The sequence below is a fragment of the Nomascus leucogenys genome, chromosome 22a (assembly GCF_006542625.1).
Source record: "Nomascus leucogenys isolate Asia chromosome 22a, Asia_NLE_v1, whole genome shotgun sequence".
Lineage (NCBI taxonomy): Eukaryota > Metazoa > Chordata > Mammalia > Primates > Hylobatidae > Nomascus > Nomascus leucogenys.
The window spans coordinates 140,340,167-140,362,719 of NC_044402.1; the positions used below are offsets into that span (position 1 = coordinate 140,340,167).

The window sequence follows — 22,553 nt, forward strand, 5'->3', positions numbered from 1 at the left end:
CACTACAAATTACACACTTCCTACTCCACCAAGGGAATGCAACCACACAGGGTCAGACACAAACGCAGGGGACGATCAGAGCACCCGAGTCCACGCCACGCCGACACCGAGCCCTGCGTGGTTCGAGCTCTGCCCCTCACACGGGCAATCCTGACCAGAGGGCAGACCTGCCCTCTCACTGCTGAGGACACTACCCGTGCAACCACCAAGGTTGAAGGAAACAGCTAGCTCTTTGTAGCCAAAGACATTAGGAACAGCTAAGATAATTAAAGATGGTTTTCTTTTTCTTTCCTCCCCTCCACAATGGGTTTGTGAGGTGCTTAGAGCAAAAGACACTCTGTGACTGGCCCAATGCCCAGCTGTGCTTTCATTTCATGATTAAAGCTGTTGGCTTCTTGGTGAAATGCAAAAACTTCAGCCACTTAAATCCGGACTCCAAAACTCCTGGGAAACTTTGTTTTCAATTCTTAAAACAAGGAAGGAGGCAGGGAGGAAGGGAAGGGAGGAAAACAAGGACAGACGGAAGGAAGGAAGGGAAGGAGGGAAGAAGAGGGAAAGAAGGAGGCAGGGAGGAAGGGAAGGGAGGAAAACAAGGACAGAAGGAAGGAAGGAAAGAAGGGAAGGAGGGAAGAAGAGGGAGGGAAGGAGGGAAGAAGAGGGAAGGAAGGAGGCAGGGAGGAAGGGAAGGGAGGAAAACGAGGACAGAAGGAAGGAAGGAGAGAAAGGAAGGAGGGAAGAAGAGGGAAGGAAGGAGGCAGGGAGAAGAGAAGGGAGGAAAGCAAGGACGGAAAGAAGGAAGATGGAAGGAAGGAAGGAAGGAAGGAAGGAAGGAAGGAAGGAAGGAAGGAAGGGAGGGAGGGAGGGAAGGAGGGAAGAAGGAGGGAAGGAAGGAGGCAGGGAGGAAGGGAAGGGAGGAAAACAAGGACGGAAAGAAGGAAGATGGAAGGAAGGAAGGAAGGAAGGAAGGAAGGAAGGGAGGGGAGGAGGGAAGAAGGAGGGAAGGAAGGAGGCAGGGAGGAAGGGAAGGGAGAAAAACAAGGACAGATGGAAGGAAGAAAGGAGGGGAGGGAAGGAGGAGGGAAGGAGGGAAGGAAGGAGAGAGGGAAAAAGGCAGGCGGACGCGAGGAGGGAAGGAGTGTGCATCTTCTTCGCTGTTCCGCAGCAGCGAGGCCTAGCAGAGCTTCCGCGGGGAACAGAGCATTGCCCTCTGCACCAGCACTGGAACTACTGCCCACAGCGGCTGCAGAGCACTGGAACTATGGCCAATTTTAAACTGTATTACATTTTAGCTCATTTAAATTTCAATAGCCACATGTGGCTAGGAGCTACCATATTGGATACAGTGGGGCTTTACAGTGGAAAACTCACAGTTCAGTAGGACTCACAACTGACAGCTTAATTCCTAAACGATGATGCTGAACCACAACCAGCTTGTTTTGATTTTCTAGGCTTCAACAGAGATGAATAAAGAAAATGTGCTTTTCTCATTTCTCAGTTTTGACTGGCATCTCGATTTTCTGGGTAATAAAGAGAGTATATTATTTTGCTTTTGCATCTTATGCCATCAACAGTCTAAGCTCAAATTTCCCTTCAAAGGAGTTTGAGACGCTGGGGACGGCCACCACGTGAACCTTTTTTCAACGTCTCTCTTAAAACATATTGTTCTGTAAATCTACAGTAATTTTCTCCTTTTGCTATTTCTTCTTCACTTTATTTTTTCTACTCTAATGTAGCACATTACTAAAATAAATACAGTAGGCCTTTAGAAAAACTCTTCAGCATAATGTAAGTCTCAATTAAACCACACCACGCCAAACAGTCAGGGCCCAGAGCAGCGTGTGTGCACGTGTGCAGTTTTGACGTGCCCGCACGCACACAGACGTACGATGGAGAAAGTCCCATGGAAACGCTTTTATTTCTGGAAGTCGGAAGAAAAACAATGTACACAACCTGAATGACACACAGTGGCAGCGCTGAAACCACAGGGGCCGCGGAGAGCTGGCCTTTCACAGCAGACCACTGTTTTCCAGTGAGAATGGTGGGCCATTCCAAAACAAAGCTAAAGGGTTCCAAACATCCAGAACGGAAGCTGCTTCTCCCAACTCCATTACCTATACTACGGGATGGATTGCTTTTGCTTTTTGTGAGACCACTTCTTCCACTGTGCAAGTTTTGCATTATTTACCCTCCCCCCGATCTTAAAGCTATATGGCGTCCAGGAGAGTGCGGCTGATGCAGCTTGGCCATCACTGTGACGCAGCTGGAGCGGAAGGCGGCCCGTTCACTTCAGCCAGATCCACTTGTCTCCCACCTCGGTGTTGTACCCAGGGCTGTACTTGCGGCCCGGCAGCTGTGGGGGAAAAAGGCATTGGTGCACTCTGTTTAACGTCAATGAATGTTTTCCCAGCTCATAGTTCAATGTCTACCCGGCAGATGCCTGTAATTCATGAGTTCCTTCAACAATGCTGGTGAGCACCTGATCTGTGGCAGGTGTCTCCTGTGAGTGCAAGGATGCCACAGGTACACAAACCACAACCCAGCCCTGCCTGCCAGGAGCTTCTGACCTAGGGCTGGGAGCCACAAATGGAAATGAACCACTGAGTGTTCTCATTAATGTCAGGAGGGTGACAAGTGCCACGGGAGGGGGACAGAGAGCAATGGGTGACACTTACGGGAGACCCTGAGGGGGGACAGCCACACAGACACAGGGGTGGGGCTGGGGCCCAGGAACCACAGTTCACCATCTGAAACACCGAGTTATCTCTGAAAAACCACTGGGTGAAATCCCCTCTGAAGAGGGCCCGCAGAGGCTGGGCCGCAGGCTGGAAGAGGCCCCTGGCGGAGTAGGAACGTGAGTTTCATCCAGGCCTTTTAAGTAGGCATGGGCAGGGTTCAGGAAAACCAGCAAAGGAGGGGGAAGCACTGCAGGACTGACCCTAGCGGGAGCCACTGAACACCAGCGGGAGCCATGAACACCTCCAGGAGCAACAGGAGGAAGGGACGACAGAGCCCAGAAGGAGCGGATGCTGCCGGAGAGGCCGGCGGGGGCTGAGCTTGGCAGTGATGGAGCTGCAGGAAGATGTTACAGCCCCCACTTCTCCCACCATCTGGGAGAGGTCAGGGGCCCAGGTGGCGGTCCACAGAGGCCAACCTCACAGGGCACAGGGAGATCTGGGGGGCAACAAGAGCCCCCGCCAGCACAAAGACGCCTGTCCATGACGGTAGGCGGCCGGAACAGAGCTGGCTGAGGCGGAAAGAGGAGTGGCGCTCCACAGGACCACCTCGTTGCGGAGCCAGGAGGAAAGCGCCCAGCACAGTGTATGTCGCCCAGTGATGGCAGGTGGGAAAATGAAGAGTTTTTTTCATATTTTCAAATCAGCATGGGCACACAGCCGATTTGTGTACACACACACACACACACACCCCTTCCAAATTCTGCCCTTAAGAACAGGTACTAAAACCATTTTTAGAAGAATCAGCTTTTCCTTTATCCTAATCAGCAGCAGGCATTCACAGCCAGCCACACGGCCATGGCTGCCTGGACCACAAGTCACTGAAACGTGCCTTGCCTGGCCTCTGCCACAGTGGCCACACAGTGACAGACGAACACACAGCACATCCTACGGAGCAGCAGACAGGTCGCCCCAAGACCAGCCATCTCACACACAGGACAGGCAGAGCCTGAGCATCTTCAAGGCCCAGGAGCCACCCTTCCCCCTCCCCAGAAAGCCTCTCCTCTCCTAGGTGCGCAGCTGTGAAGTGGGCCCTGGAAGTGGAGGGGCCGGTGCTGTGTTAGTCCGTTCTTGCACTGCTATAAAGACACACCTGGGGCTGAGAAATGCAGAGAGAAAAGAGGTCTAATTGGCTCAGGTTCTGCAGGCCGTGTGGGAAGCATGTTGCCAGCATCTGCTTCTGGGAGGGCCTCAGGAAGCTTTCAATCACAGCAGAAGGCAAAGCAGGGGCAGGCACGCCACATGGTGAAGTGGGAGCAAGAGCAAGAGCATGAGGCGGGTGCGGGGTGGGAGCTGCCGCCTACTTTAAAATGAGCAGGTCTCACGTGCACTCTGTGAGAACATACTCATTACCTCAAGGAGGGCACCAAGCCATTCAAGAGGGATCTATCTACTCCCATGACCCAAACACCACCCATCAGACCCTACCTCCAACAGGGGATCACATTTCTACATGAGATTTGGAGGGACAGACATCCTAACTACATCAATGCTCATCTGAAGGCAGGGAGGGCTGGGTGGCACAGCCAGCCTCCAGCTTTCTGGCCCAGGATAGTGTGGATGCAGACGTTTCTGTTTGGGTACCAGGAGAATTCTGGGACACACAAGAAAAAAGAAAAGCCCAGCTCCTTCAGGAGTTTGAAATCTGAAGAGAGACTGAGATGAAAGCCCAGGTCATTCAGCCAGTGAGGCCAAGACAGCCCAGGGGATTTGGTATTCTGGGATCCCAGCAGGGAGCACAGGCAGCTGGTCTGGCAGAGTCCAGGGAGGCGTGAGGACAGTGAGGGACCCTCCAGGGTCAGGGGGATCCCCCAACACTGCTGCTGGAACTACAGGTATCTACAAGTGGCAAGAAGACCGCAGGAGAGGGGCGTGACTTTCTGGCTTCATGGTCTGACAAGACCTTTGGCGTAAGGTGTGACCTGTGTCAGACGGGCTGCAGGTGCTGTTCCTGGACTGGGGAGCAGTGACAGGCACCTGGGGTTGGCCTCAAAGGGCCTGACACGGTCAGGAAGGCCTGGGTGACAGAAAGGAAGAGCTGGTTGGCCCCAGGGAAGTTGAGTGTCGGATCTGCTTATAGAATAGGTGCAGGGTGTGGGGGCTACACGGCAGGCTGCCCCATAGAGATGACCCGTTGGCAGTTGGAAAACGGTGTCTGTGGCTTAGAAGACAGGGCTGTGCAGCCACCTCCCAGTAACTGAGGGAGGCAGCACCATGTGAGCCAACCAGGGTTGGCTGGACAAGAGAAGAGGCTGGGTGCTGTCTTGGGTGCTGGACAAGAGAAGAGGCTGAAGAGCAGCACCGCATGGCTGAGGCCTGAGGCTGCAGAGGGACTGAGGAGTGAGGCACGCAGGCCACAGGAGGAGCTGGGTGTGACCACGCGTGACATATGGGGCCTCGCATCACGGTCACCAGATGGCCATTAGCTCTGCACGAAGACACGAGGAGCGGGGTGGGAGGAGACCACACTAGCAGGGAAGCGGTCAGCAGCTGAGGAAAGGGACACAACGCCTGGGCCACCTTTCACACGCCAGGTAATGGCACGTGTGTCTGTGCCTCCACGCCTGTGCATGTGCAGGGGGCTGGTGGGCGGGGTCTCTGCATCAAGAAGAGGTGGAGATCTCTATCTCAAGATGCCCAGCCCCAGAACCTGTGAGCACATGATCTCACCTGGCAAAAGGGCCTCTGCAGCAGGGGACTGGGAGATCATCTGGGTTATCTGGGTGGGCCCCAGGCCATCACTAGGGTCCTCAGAAATCAGAGAAGGAGATGTGACAATGGAAGCAACGGCCACAGTGATGTGGGGCCAGGCACTGAGGAATGTGGGCGGCCTCTAGAAGCTGGAAAGGGAAAGGACACCAATCTCCCCTGAGCCCCAGAAGGAGCCAGCCCCACCCGCACCCTGATTTTAGAACGTCGGCCTCCAGAACTTTAGGAGGCCGCATGTGTACTGTTTTAAGCTGCTAGAGAGTGGTAGCTGGCAGCAGCAACAACAGGCGACTCCTGCGGGGTGTCTGCTTTTTATGATGGGAGATACCGGGGCACATCTGTACACCAGGAAGAAGAAAGCTGTGCAGGGGAACAGGCCAAGGATGCAGGAGAGGGTGGGTCACCCCCAAGAACACAAACCCGGAGGGAGGGGCAGGCCAGAGAGCCGCGAAAGTAGCAAGGCCCTCCAGGCACACTGCCGGCCAGGGCGCCTCCAGCAGAACCACACTCAAGCACGACTGCGGCAGCCAGGAAACGCTAACACTGTAGCTGGCTCCACAACTGACAGGTGGTCCTGCCAGAAATTCATTTCTTTTCCCTGAAGGACCAACTGCAGAATTAAGTCCAAAGAACAGAAAGTTGACAACTGAACAAAAGATTACCTGAAAGGTTTTCCCATTTAACCAACCTGCTACAAACCCACACGACAGCCAGTGGGCACCTCTCTTAAGACGCCCTGGGTCAGCTTCCCCAGGGCTTTTCAATTAAAGTTGTCATTTAATGTTCTACCCAAACACAGGACCAGCCACGCAGGTCTGTTCACAGCAGTACTTACAGAGGAAGGGCTGGGTTTGGGACAGCCTGGCTCCGTTTTCATCTTTGCAAATAGAATTTTAAACCAGAGCAGAGAATAGAAACTAGCAGAACACCAAACTTGCTAAGTCCAGCCAGTGGCCGTTAATTGTCTCGGAAAGTTTGTCTCTGGGCTTCTTGGGCAGCAGTTAACAGGCCTTTGATACCCAGGAGGGTTCTCAGATCCTGGGGGTCTCTTTTCAGTGTTTTAGGCCAACAGAGACCCACGCGGTGGGGAGGGGTTCATTTGGAGCATCTCACACCAGGAAAATGCAAAACCATCCCCTTTGTTTACATTACTACTTCATGTCTGTATCTGCTAATTTAAAATAAGCCTTCCACCCCCAAAACCCAGTGCTCATTCATCACATGAGAAAAAGCGCATGGTAATGCCTCAGGGAGGAAAGCAGCAAAGCCGGTTCCCTCGCAGGGCAGCCTCACTCCGGGGGCCCCACCAGGCCTCGCCAGACCTTCCTCCCGAGCCACGCTTTCCCGGATCTGCTCGTTCATGGTGCCCGGGTGCATGACACCCACGTGTGTGGCTGTGCGTCCGAAGGTTGAGATGGAAAGGGCATGTGGCGAACTATCTCAGGTGAACTATCAAGGCCGTACACCCTCTTTAAAATGAAAAGAAAATCATTTTCCTCCTGTCAGAAGTCGGGGCTTCTGCTGAGTGTATACCGGTGAGCAAACCAAGAATCCTTAAGGAGCAAAAGAAGAAAGAGCGCCTAACAGAAAAAGGAACAAACCCCTCCAGTGCTCATGCCCTGCAATCCCCTCTACTGCACAAGGCGAACGGTGTTTCCCTCGCTGGGTCTCTGAACTCAAGGCATTTTGGGCTCAGTAGATTCACAGGGCTCGGAGAAGTTTCACACTTCCACGAGGCTCTTTCCCTGGATTCCATTTTCCATTAGAAATCAAAAAGGAAGTTTACTGAAGAAAGGGAAAAAAATCTCAATAAATTACAAAGCCAAACATTCCAAGTCCTCCTCCAGAGCCAAGCAGCTAAGCTGCCCTCCTCCCATGACTCTGGCGTGCGTCAGTCCCTGGTGGCCCACCCGGAGTGTTCCAGGGCGAGGCTTGGAGCTGGGAAGGGATTTCAGACAGTGCACTGGGAGGTAACTGCCCAGTCACCCCCGGCAACCTGGGCTGACCCAGTGTAGAAACCGAGTTCCCTTCCCTAAGAGCTGCTGGTCACGGGGGGCTGGGCTGGAAATGACAACTCCCCCTAGCCCCCCGATGGAGCCCAGACACGGAGGATGAGCAGGGTGGGCTTCCATCCCAGGCTGCAGAGGGTGTGCACATTTGTACTAGCAGATACAAAACGACACATGACGGTGTGCACACTGCAGCCCAGACTGCTTGGGGATGTGGCCCAGACTGTTTGGGGATGTGGATCTGTACTTTCTTCTCCCGGAAAACCCCACAGGACTGGACCTGTTCCCACCCGTGCATCCTGATTCACATACAGGAAAGACTGGAGAAGAGACAGTATTGGACACTCTCATCAAACCCACTCTCGATTTCCCGCAAACATCTACGTGCAAATCTGTGTGTCAGAAGTCCACGCTTAATGTAAACTAACATGATGATTTTCCTGACCCTCACAGTTAAGGGGGTGAATGGCACACACACCCAGGTGCTACCCTCTCCCCCACCAACCCGAAGGCTACAAAGAAACCTGAACCGAGCTGCCCGAGGGAGGGGCCCTGGGCAGCTGGGGAACAAAGAAGGAACATTACTCTCATCGTTTGAATTTTACAGCATGTGCAAGGATTTCCTTGTTTTTTCCTAAGAAGAGAGAGAGATGAAGTAACTTGCTGAGGGCGGCACACGGCCAGTGTGTTCACAGAGCTAGAACTGCAGCCGTGTCCGCTGGCTCCTGAGTCTGCTTCTAACCACTGGCCCACGCTGTGTGTTTCCAGTTTTCCCATCATAAATAACACCGACGTGCCCCCTCTAGATTTATGTGCTTGAGATAAATTTCTAGAAATGGAACTGCTTAAGGAAACACAATAAACAGAGCAATAGATGCTGACGCAGCCATCGGAATGGGTTGAATTTAATAACACCAAGACGCTGGTCCAGATCATTATGCTGCTGCTTACACTTCGGGGCTGATTCAGAGCCTTCTTTTCTCGTTATGAATTTATACCAGGCTCTTGGCCTTTTATTGCCTCATGCACGGGTCGGCAAACTGTAGCCCACAGATCAAATCTGGCTGCTGACTGCTTCTGTAAATGAGGCCTCACTGGCACAGCCTGGCCCATGCATTTACACACTGGCTGGTGGTGCTTTCACACAACGCAGAGCTGAGCGGCTGTGAGAGGCCGTGTGGCCCGCAGAGCTGGGAATCTTTACTCTCTGGCTCTTTAAAGGAAACCTTTGCTGATCACTGGCCTAAGAAAGACAGGAAGGTAACAACAAGACAGTAAAGCTGAGTCCACGACGTGGTTTAAATTCACTTAGCCCAGAATTACTTCCTAAGTGCCACAGGTACGAGGTCCTGTGCCGGCTAAGTGCCCACAGGTGTCAGGTCCTGTGCCGGGCAACAGCGGGGAACAGGGTGATTCCCCAGCTCCAGGTGGGGTCGCAGAGGCAGCTGAAACGTGCTGTTCTTTTATCCAAAGTGACGCCACTGAGTTTGTGTGATTCAACGTAAGGACTGGATGAATTCTGATGTTAGAAAGGTGTCCACTTCTAAATGCTACAGCCAACCTGGGATCTGTGCCATGAGGGCCCAGTCCGCACACTGAGGCTTCTCCCAGGAGCTTTTCTTGGGCGCACAATTTAGACATGTCCTACATTAGTGCTTCAAATGCCAGCTGTTCGCACAGAAATCAGTCAAGGAAAAAAATACACACACACACACACACACACACAGAGTCACTCATTCTAATGGAGGAAACTCCTTCTACTGGTGAAACGCTGTGTCCTAACTGCTTTGAGAGAGATGAACGAAGGCAGTCCTCTCTTCTCTGGCTAGAAAAACCTAGACACAAGTTGGAATGTGGGAGAAGCCCGATGGAAGGTGATGGAGGGCGAAAAGGGTGGAGAAATCCTACCTGACCAACACGGACAGAGGCTTCAGGTGCGGACAGGGTGCCTATCAGGAGGGAAGAGGTGTCCATTCGGGATGAGGGAGGAGGCAGAAAATGCACGCAATGCGCAGAGCACGCCTCCACGGAGCAGCGAGCATAGACTTCAGCCTTGTGGTCTTAAAGAAGCCCTGACATGGAATAATGTCTCTTCCCGAAATACACTCCAGACTTCAGTTAACGTGAACTATGCAGCTCCTGGGCAATCAGTTATACCGTTAGAGCCTAAGTGAGAGGCACCAGGCCAAGTAACACTCAACAGTTTCCTTTCATGAGGCAGTAACAGGGTCTGTACTTGCCTCCCAGCCAGATGCATTTAGAAACTGGAGAAACTGAGTCTGCTGGGTGCATCTGACTCTAGGCAGGACATAGTGACTAGATTTTAGGGAGCAGAGTACTAAAACGGTGGGACCTAGGCAGAAAAAGAGCTCCAGAAATCTGCACAGGCGACCCACTTGGTCTTTGGCTGAGTACCAATCAGTGTGTGCAGGGGGTAAAACTCCATGAAGCTGGACAAAGTCGACTTCAGGGAAAGAACAGTTTCCAGGGAGGTGCAAGCAGATGACTCCTAGAGCTCACTTAGGGCTGAGAGTCAGCGCGCTCCCACTGGCCAGAGCAGAGGGGCCTCTCCCTGCACACATGCAGCATTCAACAGGGACCCCACGGCCATGCCTTGGTACTGGGCTAAGCCCTTCCTGAAGAAAGCCCATTGCAGGCTCACCAGAAAGCTGAAACATCAAGCCTCAAAAGGTTTACACTGACTTGCAAGTACCTTAACTGCTGTCAGAAAAAAAGTTCTAACACAGTTCAAAGGAATAGAACAAGATCTAGCACTCAAAAACGTAAAATTTGCAACGTATGGCAAGCAGTGAGACATCTCTTGGCATATGAAACAGGACAACATAACCCATAACAAGGAAAAAATACCAAGCCAACTCAGAACTGACAAAGACGATAAATTAGGAAACAAAGACATTACAACAGCTGTTATAAAAATGTTCAGTATGCTCTAAGAATTAAATGAAAAACATAATAAGGACAGAATTGGAAAACATAAAAAGAACCAAACAGAATTTCTAGAGCTAAAAAACAGGATTCCTAAAACACAATTCTATTGGACAAGTGTGGTGGCCATGAAAATGTGCTCTGCAGATCTCCTGCTGCAGGGAGGAGAGTGTGCTCCTTTGCAATGCTCCTGCTGCTCCTGACCCTGCATCTGCTGACCCTCAGGATCTGCTGCCTGTTCATGCCACAGCCACGCGCATTACAGAATGTGCCTGGTCAGTGACGGAGCACAGAAGAGCTTCTGGTGCCAGCTGTTCCTGTGGACATGGACTCCCTGACAGGCATCTTTGGCTCTAGGACACTCATCAGCCTGGCCAAATCTTTCCTGGATTCTTTCTTCCTGTCTCCTGTCACAGTCCCACAAGGAAGAGCAAAGGCTCTCCTGCCATCTCAGGCTTCCTCTCCCTGATCCTTCAAAGGTGTTTTCTTCCAATAGACCTCTTCGACATCTAATCTCTTGGCTTCTGATTCTTGGAAGACCTAAACCAACACAATGCAATTAACAGCATATCATACATCCACAGAAGAAAAGATAAGTGAGCTTGAAGGCAGAGCAGCAGAAACTATCCAAAATTAGGCACAGAAAGAAAAAGGCCAAAAACAAATGGACAGAGTCACCAGGGACCTGTGGAAAATAGCAAGTCACCTAATGCATGGATATATAAGAGTCCCCAAAAGGGGGAGGATAGAAAAAAATCTGAAGAAATAATACCCAGACATTTTCCATGTGTTCTGAGAATGACAATCCTGCCACCCAAGAAACTCAATAAACCCTGGGCAGGATAAATACCAAGAAAACCACACAGAGGCATGCCATAATTAAATTATGAAAAACTAGTAAGAAAAAGATCACAAGAAAATCTTACAAACAACCAAAGGGAAAAAAGGTTCATCAGGGACAAGAACCAAAGCTAGGAAGAACTGCAGTCTTCTCATCAGAAACTATGCAAGCCAAGAGGAAATGGAACATCTTTTATGTGTTGGAGGGGAAAAAAACTGTCAACATAGAATTCTAAATCAAAAGAAAATACTCAACAAAATGAAGCTGAACTGCATATTTTCAGAAAAGCAACAGCTAATAGAATTCACTGCTCCCAGACCTGTTCTATAGCAACTGCTAAAGAAAGTTATTCACACAAGAGAAAGATGATGCCGGATGGAAACTCAGGTCCACACAAAGGAATGAAGCACATCAGAAATGGTGGAGGGAAGGATAAGACTAAAAGACTAAAAAATTGTTTCAATCTCTTTAAAAGATAACTTAGTGTTTAAAGCCAAAATCACAACAGTCCATTGTGTGGTTTCTGTGAAAGTGTATGAGAATAACAGCACAAAGAACACAGAGGGCAGGAACAGCTGTAGCCTCGGGCCAGATAACCTGCATTCTGTGTGAGGCGGTTAAATGCTGACGATGTGTGGGTTGACTGTGACAAGTTAAGAGTTGCCCGTGGTGAAACCCTACGGCAATCATCAGAAATGAAATAAAGAGGGGTAGCTCGTAAGGCCACAAAGGAATTAAGATGGAATTACAGCACATAACCAGTCTAAAAAGAACCTAGGAAAAGATGTAAATGTGAATCTCACCTGCTATTATATATGGTTGAAATGTAAGGTAAGAAGGAGCAGGTAATTCAGCCAGAGAGGGCACCTCACCTCCCTCTAAGAAAGTTCCTATCCAAGGTTTGGCTAATAACAACAGATGTCACTGAATCATTCATTTTTATGGACAAACTTCTCTGCATCATTATTTCAGTTTTTGCAAAGACAGCCTCTAACACTTAACAGCCCTACCTACTGCTCTATGCAGTTACTTATCAGAGAACTAAAGTAATGAAAGAAGTGCCACATAAAAACGTTCTCAAATGCTACTTTGTAAAAAGAAAGCAGAAAAGAACTTATTTGGTGAGTGAATGTGACTAACTTGATAGTAGATATATCTCAGGAAATGTCATTCAGGAGAAAACCAAAGAAATCTCCTGAACCAGCATCTCCCCGCCCAGGTACATCACAAAGGTCTCCAAGCAGGTCTTCCTTGAGCGCGGCAGCTGACTTGCTATTCCTGGCCAAGGCCATGGCTTTTCTCTACTGAACGCCTATGCCACTCACTCTTTTTGAAGTGCTGTCCTGAGCCACCTCTGCCTCCTCCAATCCTGCCATGAAATAATGCCCCTTCCTTCTCAGAGCTCCCTTCATCCTTTGACTTTTCCTTTGGTACTCATCAAAAAGTTATGTCCAATGCAATCACTGATACACTTACTGATATTAGAGGGCAGCCTCTAAGTAGAAACGCTTTTACGAGTGTTATTTCCTGTGACCCTGATAGCATGAGGTAAAGGAAGGCACAGTCTCTATCTTAAAAGAGACAGGGTGTTCAGAGACTTGACTTGCCCAAGGTCACATGGCTAGCTAGTGGCAGGCTGAAAGTGAGCCCCAATCTTTTAATGATCAAGTCCAGGATCTTTTTCCCACCACAGCATGTAAATATTCATTGAATTAAATTGTAACTTTCAGTGTGCTAACTCTTAAAAATAACACAATAAGCTCTTTCCTCAATCACACACTACTTATATGAGGTTTTACTGAATCCCCTCATTCCCTCCAACTCTCCATTTGTCTGTCAATCAGCATATAGTAAAGGTATGTTGATCAAGGCCTCAGCTATGAGGTTTCTTGGGTGTCTGTTAGGTTAGGGTCCACAATCCACTCTACCCGGGTAAAGGTGACTCCAATCTTTCTGCAGGTCCTTTCATATGTAACTCAAAGCACTTCCCTTGGGGGATGTTTATATCCTCGTAGTCACCTCAGGGACATTCAAGGATGCTCACAGTTTCCCAGTTAAAAGAGTTTTCATGAAGGACATGTGTGTGTGTGTGTACATGTATATATATATTGGTAAATATATTGATAAATATTATACATACTTATAAATAAATGTGTATATTCCAGCAACAAATCCTTTATTGTATTACTGTAAATATATAAATTAAACAAAAAAAGGATTGAGTGAGGGCCTGTCTACTGGGTTGGCTTCACTCCGCTGGGGCAAGAAATGGGTTATGCAAGGCATGCCTGGGTCCCCTCTCTCTAGATGCACTAAGGAGCTTCCAACTACTGCACAGTTCTGGGGTGATTTGGAAATTCCAGTTTCCAACTCCTATTTTCCATTATAACATTTAAATGCTAATCAATTCTGCTTTGAGTTTTTCATTAATTTTAGCATTATAGATATTAAAGACACTTCTCTGATACACAATTTCCCGTAATTTCCATTACTGTAGAACACAAATCGAGTATAACAAAATTGGCATCAATTTTCAAAAAATCTTTTAACAGTCAACTTTCAAAAACCATATTTTTATTTTGAAAATGTGTGTTCTATTTTTTAACACCTAAAACTATAGCTTCCTACAAATATATCGTTATTTAGCTGTCATATTTGTTGCAATGAGTATTAACAATAGTTCAAATGTCTTAATCCTCCTTAACTCTTATTAGCTGTGAATAATAGAAAAGCTCCTAACCTAAGCACTTGTTTTAAACCTGAAAATGGTATGCTTTCTAAAAATTCTAAAGTAAATACAATTATATGTAACACACAGTAAAGTCAGGGCACTTGGTTTTCCAAATTGCATGTTAGACATTACCTTATCACTCCCCATCAGTAGACAGGCAGATGCCGCCCACCAGCAGCAATCACATACAAACCAATGGACCTGGTAAACAGCACCTTTTATGCTAATCATCTTCTTCGAGTGACACATGCTGATAATTTTCCACACACAGAGATGTAAATAACTGGGGCATACAGATTAATGCTGAGTTTCTATGATTAATTTCCACAGTGCATGTGGCAGGGCACAAAGTGGAGAGAACACTGAAGGCATTATGCATTTACTTTCAAACCCCATTAAGTAACTTATAAACTGAAAATTTGTATTTTAACACAACTAGATACCAAACTGGGTTCCAAGTAAGGTGTGAATGTCATGAGGAATCTAAAGCAATCACGTCTGGCCTTCCATCTCCAGCGTCTTTAGGTAAACTGATCCTAGTGCCTTTCTGTAAGGTGAATTTCATAACGGCAAGAACATACAGTATTAATATATTAAAGTTATTAAAAACGTCTCTATTTTAAAAAATGGTAAGGGAGAACTCGATACTGAAAATGCAAACAACTTGAGATAGTAAAAGAAACAAAAATAGCAGGAGAGAAAACAGAAGATTCTGTTGTCCTAGCAACTATCTTGGACACGATCAGCTTCATGGAGGGAGCGCAGTATCTTAACAGCATCTGGCCTCCTTCCATTGAAAAGAGACTGGATTGGTAAAATAGAAACCAAATCACAGTTTGTCTAATCCAAGGAAGAGCTGTACAGAAATAAAAAGTGACCTGATACAATGTTGAAAACGTGACTTTAAAGAATCAGCAGCCTGTCCTGCACACATTCAGTATTTTCATGAACTCACACAGGGTCAATTCCAGGCACAGAATGAGGAGGGTCGCTAATGAAAAACATGTTCATAAATATTGCTCAGACCCCAGGTACACATCCCCCTCTGAAAATGCTGCTTTACTTATTTTTATTTAATTTTAGTTTTTTTGAGATGGAGTCTCACTCTGTCGCCCAGGCCAGAATGCAGTGGTAATTCTGGCCCACTGCAACCCCCGCCTCCCGGGTTCAAGCGATTCTCATGCCTCAGCCTCCCGACTAGGTGGGATTACAGGCGCTCGCCACCACACCTGGCTAATTCTTGTGTTTTTTAGGTAGAGACAGGGTTTCTCCATGTTGGCCAGGCTGATCTGCAACTCCTGACCTCAAGTCATCCGCCCACCTCAGACTCCCAAAGTGCTGGGATTACAGGCGTGAGCCACTGCACCCAATGAAAACGCTGTTTTAGATGAAAACTTGGATTCCTGAGGCATCAGTGCCCTAGCGCTGGGTGTCGCCTAGAGTGTGGACAGGTCCCTGAGAGCCATCAGGACACTAGCCAGACAAGTGACAGGATTGGTCAAAAACTCCAAGGTCACAGGATCAACAAAACCAAAAATCATAAACCCTTCTATTCATATGAAAATCTAAGATCCACTCTATTGTGAAAAGGTCTTTCTTTACTAGTCTGTGTACTCGTGTCACCAGCATGTTCATCAAATGAGAGTTTGGATGTCCCCTTAAAATCTCATGCTGAGATGTAACTCCCAGTGCCAGAGGTGGGGCCTGGTGGGAAGTGTTTGGATCATGGGGGCGGATCCCTCATGAATGGCTTGGGCCATCTCCTTGGTGATAAGTGAGCTCTTACTCTGAGTTCACACAAGACTTGGTCATTTAAAAATATGTGACACTCCACCACCAAAGATCTGGTCAATTAAAAATACGTGACACTCCGCCACTGAAGATCTGGTCATTTAAAATTATGTGACACTCCACCACTGAAGATCTGGTCATTTAAAATTATGTGATACTCCACCACTGAAGATCTGGTCATTTAAAATTATGTGACACTCTGCCACCAAAGATCTGGTCATTTAAAATTATGTGACACTCCGCCACCGAAGATCTGGTCATTTAAAATTATGTGACACTCCACCACCGAAGATCTGGTCATTTAAAATTATGTGACACTCCGCCACCGAAGATCTGGTCATTTAAAATTATGTGACACTCTGCCACCGAAGATCTGTCATTTAAAAATATGTGACACTCTGCTGCCCCATTCTCTTGCTCCTGCCATGTTAGAATGTACCTGCTTCCCCTTTACCGTCTGCCATGATTGTAAATTTCCTGAGGCCTCCCCAGAAGCAGAAGTTGCTATGCTTCCTGTACAGCCTGCAGAACTGTGAGCCAACAAAACCCTTTTAAATAAATTATCCAGTCTCAGATATTTATTTACAGCAATGCGATAACAGCCTAATACAACCCCCACGCCTTAGTCTGTGCATGGTGCTTACCCCAGGGTCCCTGCAAGAGGCAGGGAAATGGGAAGCAGCACAGCCGCCCGGCCATACTTGCCCAAATGTGAGTCCTGCCCTCCCAGAAGCTACAGGACCTCGGAAAGCCACTGTGTCCAACTGCTCATTTGCAAATGGGAATCAGAATAATAGTGCCTTCTTGTGGCAACAGCATGGTGCCCAGCACACAGAAGGTGCTCAGGGTGACCTGGTATTGTTACCACTGTGATCAGCAGCAGAAGTGGTGCCCTCTTTAGCCTCCGTCTCTCTGCTCTTTCCCCTTCCTGTCAGGTCCTATTCAGCCCATGACACTCCAGCCCCCAGCCCATAATCCTTCCTTCCACCAGCCTCTCCCCACCTCGCAGACCATGGCTGCCAGATTAATACTAAGTGCCTCCTGGATCAAGTGTCCACACTTCCTTCCTGTCGCCAACCACCCTCCCGGATCCCAGCTCGTCGGTTCTGTATCTCTCGCTGTTCCCAACCAAAGCCACGGCACCAGCCAGGAAAATGTCATCTTAACCTTCATCCCACATCATCCATTTAGGAGTCTTACCTTCAGCTCTGGGTCTCTGTTTCAAAATTTATCTGATAGGGTTTCTAATAGTCAAGAAGTTACTCTAAATAAAGCCCATAAATCCTCAGTCTCTATGAATCTTAAATTCTGGTTCAAATTGCAACATCTCTGACAACCTTTCTTAATTATCCCATCAATGCTGATAAGAAGTTCTTTACACTGCAATTCAAGACTTGGTTATATAACAATGTGCAATGCTCTCTGATTCTGTTATATTTGAACTCCTCGGGTTAATCTCATGCCTGCTGTAACCCCCACATGGCTTAGGATGAAAAGTAAGCTCCACAGTCCACCCCGAGACCCTGTGCAATCTCGCCCCACTCGTCACCCTCCCCACCTGCTCTGTCTCCTTTCCCTTCACATCATGCTCACCCCAGGGTCACTATCTCCTTTCCCTTCACATCATGGCCCTTGCCAGCCATGCCCTGCAGCCTCCGGCCTTCACAGCCATCCTCCTTCTCCCTCATCTGCCCCCGAAGACTCTTTTACTCTACTTGGCAAACTCATACCCATCCTGTGAGGTGCGCGTCTTGAGACCCCAGACACAGCAGCCTACTGCACATCCCTACCCTCTCACGGGTCCCCACAGCCTCTGGGATTCCATCGCATCCTCTGCACACGTGTCTCCACCGAGTCTCCAGGGTGTGGAAACTGGGTTGTGTCTCCAGCCCTGGTGCAGTGTCTGGCACTGAGTGTGGTGAAACGGGGGCCAGAGGAATGCACAGGGAAGGTGGAGCTCCCGCCGACAGGCTGAACGGCCTTGAGTGCACTGCAGAGTGCCAAACAGGAGCCGTGGCGGAAGGCGAGGCGACTCCACCACGCGGAGCCAGAAACTACGAGCTGCGGCAGAGGCTGTGAGAGCTCAGAGTGGCCCTAGGAAGGAGTTCCAGTAAAAACACATGATTCTCTCAGTAAGAGCAGCTTCTAGAACACTGGCAACTTCTGGGGCACCACTGATTTAGACAACTGCATCCCAAACAGCAGCTGTGCACCTCTTACAATTACACAAGGGCAAGTAAAGCAATAATTACAGAACCCCAAGAAGAAAAACGAGTTGGCTAGACCCCTCCTAGACTCAGGTCTGGGTGCCTTTGACTCCATCCAGTCACAGGAAGAGCTGGGAAACCTTCCCCCTTGAGCAGATCTCCCTAAACTCAGACTGGAAGCCAGGTTCAGGGATAAGGAAAGACAGACGAGAGAGACAGGAAGTCTAGAATGGATAGCTGGAGCTTCTTCCTAACAGTAACGAAGGCCACTGGACCCCAACTGCTATCTTCTCACGTAGTTCAAAGTCACCTATCCATTGGCAGGTGCAGGTGGGCGAGCACAGGAACCTGGGATCCAGAGCCCCATGAGCTGCCACTGCTCCTGCCAGCATCCCGCCACTGTCCCTGAGTGTAGCATTCTAGGCCCTCTAACTCGCCCCTGACGCTGCTCCTGTTTCTGGAGTCCCCATTCAAGGATGCAGTTGATGAGTTGATGGGAAAGAGCAGGCTTCCCAGACACCTAGAAAAGCAGCCAGGCCCTTCACGCAGGTGAGAGGATTCACAGGGACAAGAACCACTGTGTGGAGATCTGACTCAACGAGTGCTCCACAGCTGGACGACTGTGCCCCTTAAAGGCCAGTCAAGACATCTCCAAGATCAATCTGTTCCAGAGAGACTCATCAGCCATCACATCCAGGATGTTCAACCATGCATATTTATAATGTTAAGCACACAAACTGCTGCTTTCACGCTAGGAGAACGTAAATGTGACACATCAAATGGCTGTAATCTACTGTCTGGAACTGGCCATGTGATGTGAAGAGCACCAGTGCATTTTAATCAAGGAATGAGATGCTTCAATGACAATGGCCAACGTGGTCACTGGGCCTGGTCAACCACCCAGCATGGGTCAGTTGGCTTTCTCACCTATCCTCGCAGCACCCTGGATGTAGGTTCTGTGCCTCCACTCCACACATGGCCAATCCAACAGAGAGTGTCTCCCCGTGGGAGGAAAGAGCCCTCACCCATCCCTCCAGCCTCCCCTCAGCAGACTAGGTTGGGGTCCTATGAAACAAGCAGCGATCCGGCCTGGCCACGCCTGCTTGGTGAACTGGGATCTCTGATGAGCCGAGAGGCCTCCCTGCCTCTGGGATCCCTGCTCCATCAACGGTCCCATTCCTCTCTTGCATCTTTTCTCTCTTTCCACAAGCACTTACCCTTTTGCCTATAAACACACTGAGAATGCCTTAGCCCTTAAAAACAAGACAAAATAACAAGCTATAGAAGATGGAATCTCTAATTCCCACCAGTCTCCTAACACTTCTCTCAAGGTTCACCTATGACCTGGTCATCAGCGCAGTATCCTGGGCATGGTCAGCTTCACCACCCCTCACCTTCCTGCGGCCTCTGACAGACACTGACGCCCCTCTACAGGCTCCTCTGCTGGCGCCCAGGGCCCATGCGGTCTGGCCTGCCTAATACTCTGGTGAACTTGGTCCTCTTCACCAGCTCCTCTTCCTTTCAGCAGAAAGCTCCTCTGACCAACCCCGACTGGACCACTCACAGGCCAGCCTACACAGGACACCAAGTGGCAGGACCTGCTCCCACTGGCCCGCAGGCACTTCTGTCCCTCCCACCAAGCGGTATGAGTCAGTGGTCTGTTTCCCAGCAGTGACGCCAGTTGTACTTGTCATTGCAATTGCAAAATTTAATTAAATGTTATGAAAACTATGAGTCTGAAAAGGAAGAGCTGCTGTTCTGTTAAAACTAGGCTGAAACACTTTGGAACCATTTGATAAAGGTGAGTCGCTAAAATAAGGTCTATTGAAATAGGTGTGGGCGAACCACCTGTAGGTGATTTGGGGAAGAATTCTATCTTCCCACTGTTTGTATGCTTTTTAGAAACCTAAAAAGGGAGTTTCTGCTTATAAAAGAACTTGAACTCTAATAAAAAGTATCTTAAAAGACATGGAACTCTTTTCATATGAAAGTTAGAATAACGGCTTTGTTTCAATGTATAAGTTCCAAACGGAGTTCAGAAATTTGCTCAGACACAGGGTGGGCGAGCTTCCCCAGCGTCACACCACTCCCTGAGAAGTGCTCTCCTGAGTAACCCTTTCTGGGCTCGTCTGTCCATCAGTAAATTAAACATAAGGGTCAGGAAAAGATCCATGAGGAAGTACGCCTGGGATTCCCAAATTAAAGCCTTTACACCAAAGTTCATTTGTTACAAATGGCAAATGCCTACCTTAGAACCCCACCCCACAGCCCCACCCCACCTGGATGCCACTACCTGTCTCTAATGTGCTTTATAGCAAGACCCCAGTGTTGGCTGAACTCACTCCACCCCTTTGCTCCAGTCATACACACAACTCTGCAGGAGAGGCAACACAGCAGAGGCCCGGGGCTCCACCGCCCTGTGAGGAAAGACCACCATCAGGCCCTCAGCAGCCCGCTCCCCACCCTGCACCTCTTCCCTGACTCCCTCTGCTGGAATCCTTCAGCAATAGTCTGCTTAATTTTGAAAACCTAAAAAGCAAGAAGGAACTTGGCTAGGCAAGGAAGGGCAACAATGCCCCTGGTAAGTGGGGGCTCTCAGGAAAAGAGACGGTGCCTACGCTCAGGGTCCCCGCCCATAGCACCAGCACTCTCACCTACACCACCAGGATCCTCCCTAGCTGCCTTGGCCCTCTGCCTTTGCCCCCACAGTTGATACTTGACGTGGCAAGCAGAGCAACCCTTTAAACCTGAAACCCAGATGATGCCACTCTGGCACACCAGTGCCACCACCTCACCAGGAGTACCGCTGAACTGAGGTCCCCGTGGCAGCTGCAGACCCTGGCTGACCTTGGCCTGCTGCCTTTTCAGCTCAATCCCTGCTCAAGCTCACCCCACCCGCATCACACCTCACCATGACGGGCTCTTCTCTAGCTCCAGAACGCGTCCACCTGTTCCTGCCTTCCGGGGGGCGCCTGCTCCCCTATACCCCCACATCCCTCACTCCCCTGCGGCACCTGCTCCCCTACACCCCCACATCCCTGAGTCCCCTGCATCAGGCGCCTGAGACCTCTCTCCATACAGCAGCCTCCTCGGCTGTGCTTTCTCCAAGATCCTGGCACTCTGTTACCTATCTATCATCTGTCTCCCTGCCCACTAGGAGGTGAGCTGCATGAGGGCAGGGCTTGGCTTCACTGTCGGGTGTGGCCCCAACACTTACAACAGTGCCTGGCACAATAAAGATCTAATCAGGGCTAAGTGCAGAAGTGGCAGGACACTGGGATGACACTGTCAGGCAGGAGGTCTGAAATCTCAGGCTTGGCAGCAGGTATTGGGGTAAACTGTCATTCCTACTACCTTAGCACTCCCAAGATGCCTGCCTCTATCTCTGGGATAGAACCCGGATTAAATTAAAAGCAAGAATTCTTTGATCAGCCAGGTTTCCCTTCTGTGCCTTTGGGGTTGGGGATTTAATCAATTCTGCATTCTGGGGGATTGTTCACTGGCTAAATACCCATTGAGTATACAAAATGTAGACTTTCTAATTCAGACACGTCCTCCACAGAATGGCTACGGAAAGAACCAGCACCAAAACAGGGTTTCCAGTTACAAAGAAAAATATGGGAGCCTGCCATTTCTAGCGAAACAGCAGCCCTAATATGCAGAAAAACTTCTTGATATGAAAACCTCTGGAAGCGCTTCCACATGGATTGCTGAGCTCCGTAAGAAATCACAAGGGGCTAAGAACGAAGAGCGAGTGGAAAAGCCAGAGTGGTGAGCTGAAGCCAAAGTGCCCTGGGGACGCCCAAGAAGGCTGCAGAGGGCCAGAAGACACGGCCTGGTGTCCCTGTGAGGTGACTCCTGAAGGGCCACACCCTCAGTGCGGGGAGAAGGCCTCCTGCCAGCAAGGAGACCCCAGCTGGCACCCAGTGGTGAAACCACTCTCCACTGGGAATTCGTCACCAGAGCTTCTCTCCACACAGGTTCGAGGGTTGAAATTCACATGACCTCCAGGGCCTGGAATACCACAAGCAACAAAGGTGCCATCAATCCCTCCCTGCTCCTCAGGAATCTGAGGCCTGGCAGCAGCAAAGGGTCCTTTCAGGAGTAGGGCTGCCAGGACTGGGAACTCATATAGGATACCCGGTTCAAAACCTTGGGACATACTTACACTAAAATACTAGCTGCTGTCAGTTCAAGCTTACCTTGGCATCCTGTACTTCATCCGGCAACCTGACTCAGGAGGGACCCACTCTCACCAAATGCCCCTGGAGGGAGCCCCACAGGGCAGAAGCTCAGTACCCAAAGTCTCCAACACAGTGAAGAAAAGAAGCCACCACAGGTGAGAAGAAGAAGAAACAATGAACAAGATCAGACAGCGTCCAGAGCAGCACTCCAGAGACAGAGCAGACAGTAACTAGGTTTAAAATGTCTACAGAAAGAGAAGCAATGAAGGAATTACCAACAAGGAATAAGATCCTACCAACAAGATGCAAATAGCACTGGCATAAAGAAAAATTCAAATCTAGACCCATCTTGCAAAACTGCAAAAACACTAAGGTCAGAAAAATCAGGAAAATCCTGGAAGAA

General features: G+C 49.3%; 1 protein-coding gene across 2 annotated transcripts in view; it reads right to left on the minus strand.

Annotated features, from left to right (window-relative positions):
- Positions 1–1,896: 1,896 nt before the first annotated feature.
- Positions 1,897–22,553, minus strand: part of NDUFA10 (NADH:ubiquinone oxidoreductase subunit A10) — a 63,097-nt gene continuing 42,440 nt past the window's right edge. For both annotated transcript variants that reach the window (XM_003278880.3, XM_030804053.1), the window contains one exon: positions 1,897–2,350. In XM_003278880.3, coding sequence (XP_003278928.1) covers positions 2,282–2,350 — 69 coding nt within the window. In that variant the 3' untranslated portion in view covers positions 1,897–2,281. The remainder of the gene's footprint in view (positions 2,351–22,553) is intronic.